The sequence below is a fragment of the Cylas formicarius genome, unplaced genomic scaffold (genome assembly GCF_029955315.1).
Source record: "Cylas formicarius isolate icCylForm1 unplaced genomic scaffold, icCylForm1.1 PGA_scaffold_8__14_contigs__length_24414737, whole genome shotgun sequence".
NCBI classification, from domain to species: Eukaryota; Metazoa; Arthropoda; class Insecta; order Coleoptera; family Brentidae; genus Cylas; species Cylas formicarius.
In genome coordinates this window covers 1,427,554-1,434,900 of record NW_026844361.1, presented here as the reverse complement: position 1 = coordinate 1,434,900, position 7,347 = coordinate 1,427,554, and the positions used below count along the sequence as shown (strand labels likewise).

General features: G+C 37.1%; 1 protein-coding gene across 2 annotated transcripts; it reads left to right on the top strand.

Annotated features, from left to right (window-relative positions):
- Positions 1-2,740: 2,740 nt before the first annotated feature.
- LOC132706200 (uncharacterized) lies at positions 2,741-6,268 on the top strand. 2 transcript variants are annotated; one of them, XM_060677387.1, is made up of 5 exons: positions 2,952-3,323; positions 4,699-4,819; positions 4,873-4,985; positions 5,219-5,359; positions 6,115-6,268. In XM_060677387.1, the coding sequence occupies exons 1-5, from the start codon at positions 3,221-3,223 to the stop codon at positions 6,174-6,176; spliced, it is 540 nt and encodes a 179-aa protein (XP_060533370.1). In that variant the 5' UTR covers positions 2,952-3,220; the 3' UTR covers positions 6,177-6,268. The 2 variants fall into 2 exon arrangements, with proteins under 2 accessions (XP_060533369.1, XP_060533370.1); XM_060677386.1 differs by lacking the exons at positions 5,219-5,359; positions 6,115-6,268 and having other exon boundaries at positions 2,741-3,323; positions 4,873-5,204.
- Positions 6,269-7,347: the final 1,079 nt, after the last annotated feature.

Here is a 7,347-nt window from a genome sequence, read left to right as displayed (position 1 = left end):
TAAGGAGCAGCGAGGAGACCAAAACTCTAGGGGTTATTTGGGATCCGATTAGTGATACGCTTTGTTATGCTTTTAATTTATCTATTAAAGCCGATCTAATTACAAAGCGAAGTATACTTTCCGGTGTTGCACAATTATTCGATCCTTTAGGCCTCATTAACCCGTGTGTGGTGAAGGCAAAATTAATTCTACAACAACTTTGGCAAATCCAAGCAGATTGGGATTCCGAAGTACCGCAAGGCATAAAAGAAAATTGGTCAAATTTTTTGGAAAATTTGCACTCGTTGAATAACATAAGGATTGATCGCAAAATTTTTAGCCCGGACTACACTAAAATTACTTTACACGGTTTCTGCGATTCATCCATGCACGCGTACGGCGCATGCATCTATGCATTGTCCGAAAATTCCTATGGGGAAAGAAAATCAAATTTAATTTGTGCAAAATCGAAACTTGCACCTTTAAAAACACAAACACTACCTAGACTAGAATTATCAAGCGCATTACTTTTATCCCAGTTAATGTCGAAAGTAGTACGAATTTTACGAGTCCCAATTTCCTCAGTTACCTGTTGGACAGATTCTATGATAACACTTTCATGGATTAATTCGGAACCGAACAAGTGGAAAACATTTGTTTCGAATCGGGTTTCGGAAATACAAATATTAAGTGAAAATTCATCGTGGAAACACATTGAATCGGAAAATAACCCAGCTGATATTATTTCACGTGGTTTAAACCGACTTACCTGAGGCGCGAAAAGAAAACATCATTTTATCTTTTACTTTATTAAATAATCTTGACTTAATAGAACGTTTTTCAACTTATCGAAAATTGATTCGTATCACCGCATATGTATTGCGATTTGGCTACAATTTAAGGCACAAAAATGCAAGGCGATTTAATACACTGCTTCAATGTGAGCTTGACAATGCAATTACCAAATTATGTATCAATATTCAGCATCAAGTTTTTCAGACGGAAATTAAATGTTTAAATTCAAATCAAAGCATTCCAAAAGGCAGCACAAGTTGCTTGCTTTAAGTCCATTTATCGACGAAATTGGTTTACTGCGCGTAGGAGGACGTTTGAAAAATTCTCATCTTGCTTTTAATCATAAGCATCCAATTGTTTTGCCCAGCAAACATCATTTTACTAGGCCTGTAATTGAACAATATCACAGAAAATATTTACACGCTGGTACCCAATTTATTCTCGCGCAAATAAGAGAGAATTTTTGGCCGCTGAACGCAAAAAACCAGATCCGCAGCGTTTTGAGAAAATGCATGGTATGCTTTCGTGTAAAACCCTTTAATATAAGTCAACAAATGGGTTCATTGCCTCAACCTCGCGTTACTCCCTCTAGACCATTTACATTCACCGGAATTGATCTAGCTGGACCTTATTTTACTAAGGCATCCAAAACTCGAACAAAAATTTTGATCAAAACTTACTTGACGGTGTTTGTTTGTTTGTCATCAAAAGCGGTTCACATAGAGATAATTACAGATCTTACTTCTGAAGCCTTTATGGACGCGTTTAAGCGTTTCGTATCCCGTCGAGGACTTCCAAAGCATCTTTTCAGCGATAACGCTAAAAACTTTGTGGGTACGAATAACATTTTTCACAAATTCTACGAAAGCGTTGCTCAAACTGCTAACAATGAAACTCAAAGTAATTATTTCTTGGAAAATCGCATTACTTGGTGGCATTTTATACCGGCGAGATCTCCGCATCACGGTGGAATTTGGGAATCCGCTATAAAGTCATTTAAGAATCATTTACAAAAGGTAATTGGTGAAACAAAGTTAAATTACGAACAACTATATACAGTCGTTGTACAAATTGAAGCTATCTTAAATTCGAGACCTCTCCTTCCCTTATCAAGTGATCCCACGGACCTACAATCTCTGACGCCAGGGCACCTATTAATAGGTGGAAATTTATTAGCCACACCTCAACATGACGTAACCGAAATTCCCAGCAATCGTTTGAAAAATTTCCATCAGTTGCAGCAATTGGTTCAAAATTTTTGGAAGCTTTGGAGTCATTCCTACCTCCATACTTTGCCATACGCACAAGGAATGGGATAGTCAAGCGGTCAATCAACAAGATATGCCCGTTACCCGTGGACGAGATCAATACTTCTGCGCTTTGAAGTCCGCTGGACATTTCAAGGCCGGCGGGATGGTCAATCTTCAAAACTGCCCAGCAACGGCAACATCGCGAGCACCGTAAAAAAAAAGGTTGCCTGCAAAAAAGGGATCGGCGCTGCCGACACTTAAGAGAGACCGCGGGACGCTGGGTCTCGACATTTACAACCCGTGCTAGCAAACGTTAAGCTTCGTTATTCATTTTCATATGTTTTTTCCTTTTTTTGTTAGTTGTAAAAGTTTATTAAGTTGTAAAAGTTAAAAAATAAAGTTATCGAAAAATACAGTCCAGTCAATCGAACAAGAATCAGCGCAGCAAATAACGTGGACCTACGTTAAAACCCACCAATATTTAACCTCCTTATTTTCATTTTCCTAGGTTGACCTGTCACCTTTCGATATTACGTGGCAAAATACTATTAGTAGCGGCATTTCTCTTTTTATAACTCTTGTATAGTTTTTGTTATAAACAGACTGGGATCACACATTTCAACCAAATAACGACTGTTACGAATAAACGCAACAAAGACGGTAAAACATAACCTCCAAATACCATAGTTGCTTGAACTATCATATAGCATTTAGAGATGACAATTGACTTAAATTCCAAATTTTACCATGATTTTCCGCTATTTTTAGAGGAATTAAACAACAAAATAATTCGCTTTTGCAACATCGATACCGAGAACGAGGAACGGGTAAAGCTCTTAACGGCTTCGCGGTAAAACATTAAAATCGCTATCGGCAAACATCACCCGTCGCTTTTGAATATTCATAAGATGTAATAACTTATACGGGGGCCGATGCGAGCATCCAAATTTTTCGTTTCGGACGGTCAATTTCGTGTGGTAGTGCCGTCGAATACGCGCGTAATGCCTCAAAAGTCATCAATGCGACGTCGCTGATAGATTTCACTTTCCGCGTTGCCAAAATTTTGTAAATCTATTCGAATTTAAACTCCGTATTATATCCAACAAGTCGCGCCGAGGGAAAGGTCAACCGAGACACTTTCGATTGTCGACCGGTTCGAATAACTCTCTCTGTCGACGTACTGGTTTTGATCAAAAATGAAGTTACTAACGGCTACTTTTGTGATCCTCGCGGTGACTGCCATCGTGATTCACGGCGCGCCAGCCGAAAACAAGAGTTTGGGAGGAACCGAATCCAAATGTAAGTACATGCATTTCTTATTCTACATTTCTAAATATATATATATATATATATATATATATTTTTTTGCTCACAAAAACTCGACCGCCATACCTCACGAGTCGCTAAATCGCAGGTGATTTGATTGGTCACGTCTATAACGTGTCTAAACGTTTAAATTTTGTAGTATTTAATTCAATTTTGTTTTAAAAAGGGATGTCAGATTCGTTAACTCTTATTAAGTATTATTTTAGTAATTTTATGTGATGAAATAAATTGTATGAATAGTACAGTACCGCCTTTTTTCTTAGGTATCAGTTCATGTAATTCTAGTAAAATATATAATTCAAAACAAGTTATCGATAAACACAATAAAAATAATTCTCTACATAAGACCACCACTATGGTATCACTCTTCGCGTCACTTCAGTCACTAAAACGACCAATCAAAGCATGGCACGTAACTTGCGATTTAGCTGCTCGTCACAAATAAAGTTAACTTAAGCACTGCGCGGTAAGACAAAGATTTTTGGCACAAAACACAAACACAAAATATTACTGTTACTAGTTTTTTACGAGTGAATTTTGCTGTGCCAGTGCGTAGTTGTCTTGACCAACGAGCCATTTAAAAAAAAATCAAACTAGAGTTGCGTCAACAGGACGACCGATCGACCGACCGTACCAAAACAAATCGAATTCGTCGGAATACAATTAATTCATTTTAATGGTTTAAGATTTAAATGCATGACTGAGACAAGCCACGGAAAGGAAATGAGAGTATTGTTATAATTATTCTATAGTATTGAGTTGCGACATCGATTGGTAGATTTGCTTATATGTTGAATTGAATATTGAATGAAATATCTATTTCCACGCAGGTATTTAATTTGAACAAATTAATGTATTACTGGTACAACCCAATATGTAGCACGTATTTTGATAAAATCATGATTCAATAAAAAGCAGAACACAGCTAAATATTATACAAACTAGAACAGAAAACAACATATAGACACAGTAATAATTCATATTCAAATGAATCTGAATCGGGCGTTCGGACATTGCCGCTTATGTTGGCATCAGAAAGTATTGAAATGAACGATTGATTGAAATGATTCGGTCCTTTTCGAAATCGGTCATTGATTGATACGGTCCTCGTAAAATGAACGATTGACACAACACTAAATCAAACGGTAGCTGTGTTTAATAACTCAAATTTGTCAAGCTAACCTATCCTAGTTAATTTGTTTGTTTACTTTCGTTTGTTTTATTTCGGTTTTCGGTCGACAAAGTAAGACGCGTTTTATCGCTTTTATTAAGTGACGCCTATACTATGTTCCTAAAACTATGGTAATATAGGCCCGTACATGATTGTTCTAACCTAACAACAATGTAGTTCTTGGACAGCCCTTCGACGAAGTGGTTGTCGAGTCCACTCTGAACGTCAAAAGGAAATCTGACACCAGACAGTCGCGAAAGCAAGGCAGCGAAATCAAGAGAGCCAAAAGGCAACACGGGTGAGTAAGACAATGTTACTTGCGTTGCGCGGATAACTTGGGTTGCTATCTAGATCGAGAAATTCGTTTCCGTTTCCGAATTTCGAAGAAGGCAGCTCGGCCCAAGCGGCCGCTCAAGCGCAATCGCACCGGGCAGAGAGCCCTTTCGGGGCATTCGGCGCATCCGGTAAAATTTACGCTGTCCTGTCGTTACATTCGTTCTCCGCTAGATGCCGCTTTCTTTCCTCCCCGCATCTTCGTGTACTTTCCGCATCTTTACGTCACAGCTTCTTCTATACTTTGGTCTCTTGCCGCCCGCGTGTTACTCTACCTCACTATATTTTTATAGTCTGTGCTCTACCTCCTCAGTTCATTTCAACAATCGATTGGTTTGTTAGTTTTTGAAAGCGTGTTTTTTAGCTAGCGGCTCGCAAACTCAGTCTTTGAGTTTCGGTCCTGGCGGAGTCGTGGGTTCTGCTAGTTTTTCGGGCACTCAAAAATATATTTTGCCCAACGGGCAGACCTTGGACGTGTCGTTTGGAAACGCGGTAGGCGGTGCAGGTAACGTTTTTAAAGTATTTTTTGAAACGCGCAAGGGAAGTTTTCCGGGAAGAAGGATATTGCGTATCCCAATTATGTGCTTTGTTTTTTTTTTAATCAAATCAAATAAACCCCCTAAAGTGGTTAGTTGGTTATAACTTAAACCAACACCTTCTACATCACAAGACCGTGAAACTCTAAAGTCTGAGTCATCACATTAAGGAAGCGATATATTTGGTTGCATGGTGTCCATAATATCGAATATAGATGAAAGAGGATTAAAACACAATTTAATTGCTTCGTAAATATATATGAAATATGAACAGGTAACAGTTTCAGTTTTTTTAATGAATCATATTTTGTACCGGGTGATCATTTATAATGTCCATCCGCTTTCAACTTTTTTATTTAAGTATTATAAAATAAAATTTTCAGTGCACTTGAAGAGAAGTATTACCAAACCTTTTAAATAGAAATTTTATAATTATTTTTTTTAAATATAATTCTTTAGCGTTAAAGCTTAGATATCCTGTTCGTGCCATGGACATTTAATACAAAAGGTATTGCATCTGCAGGAGATATTGTAATGTTTGCGCTGAATAAAAACCACTTTTGATCAAACGAGGTGTTGATTAAAAAATGCTGGTTGTAACTCTTTCAGAACTTCGTATATCTTCAAATAAATAAGTTTAGACATCAGTGCTTTATGCACTTGTCTAAATGTACTATTTGCTAAATACTCACTGAAAAAATATATGCTGCTCCTTCCTTTCCAGGTTCTAATACTGTCGGTGGCGCCGTTGTGTCCGTGAAAGGACCCTTGCGTCATAGAAACTGACGGCCGTGGCGATTTAAATCCAGTCAACTTATTTTTATAATTGTTTATTTCCACTAAGCAGTCCAAAAAAATTCGTTATATTAAAACCTTAAAGAAATAGGCTTTCTGTTTTTATTTTTTGACCTTTGATTATCAGAAACAACGATCCCAATCTCTTGAGAAATTAACTCTATTAACTAGTCCCTCACTAAGATTTCGTTCGTCGAAGTGCGAACTTCGTCAAACGTAATTGTGTACCTTTTGTATTACGGAGGTCAGTGAACTTTTTGGAGTGTGTTGCTACCTAGATTTTTATAGTTTCGCACTAAAAACTGTGAAAACAAGTGGTGCCATAATGGATATTGCTGTTTAAGGTATGTATTTTTAATATTTTGAATTATTAATGTAATATACATTTCTTTTTTTTTAATGGCCCATCATTGCCCCCCCTTTTCTTTAAACGTTAATACATGTAAACTTTCAAATGCTTTACCTCTCGATAAGTCGCAAGTTGATGAAATGATCTACTTTAAAATCGAGTAAGATGCGATGTCGCCGGATGTGTCAAAAACAGTTATATTTTTATCCCTTCATGGTTAGCTTTAAATGCACGTATTTTCCAATAGCGCTATCAACTTAACGTTTTGATAAAAAAAAATATTTATATCATTTTCCTAGAGACAAAACAAACTTTAAGACACCTGGTACATATGCTATTTTTTGCACTTTTGAGCCCCGATTTATTAAGTTGTTAAGTTGTTTACAAATCTTTTCTTTTTATCAATTTTACACTAAAAAAATACATAAAAGAAAATGTACACAAAAAAACGTAGGGTTATTTTTTTTTCTTTTGTTGCAGATCAAATAGTCAAATGCCTTCACGAGGATGTACCTTTTTAATACTTGGTTAGCCAAGAAAACAGACAAAAATTCGGAAAAAATCCGTGAAATCTTAGCCGAGATGACAGCTACTTTGCACAATAGAGAGATCGAGACTACCAACTTGGAAAACCGTGTCTCCTATCTTTGTAGGAAGTTCAGTGAGGTGAGTATTGGAGGCAAACTTCTAGTTCTAGATCAAAACTAGTAGCTAAGCGCCAACCTATTCTGCTGGATGAAGTGGCAAAAATCCAGCAGGTCCCCGACGAACAAGAGCCGTCAACAAGCAAGCCAAAAAGATTTTTCAAATAGT

Excerpts from the sequence above, each read along its gene's own strand:
- LOC132706200 (XM_060677386.1), top strand. The coding sequence starts at position 3,221 with ATGAAGTTACTAACGGCTACTTTTGTGATCCTCGCGGTGACTGCCATC. Across the intron at positions 3,324-4,698 it reads GGGAGGAACCGAATCCAAAT|TTCTTGGACAGCCCTTCGAC; the intron begins GTAAGTACATGC and ends ACAACAATGTAG. Across the intron at positions 4,820-4,872 it reads AGAGCCAAAAGGCAACACGG|ATCGAGAAATTCGTTTCCGT; the intron begins GTGAGTAAGACA and ends GTTGCTATCTAG.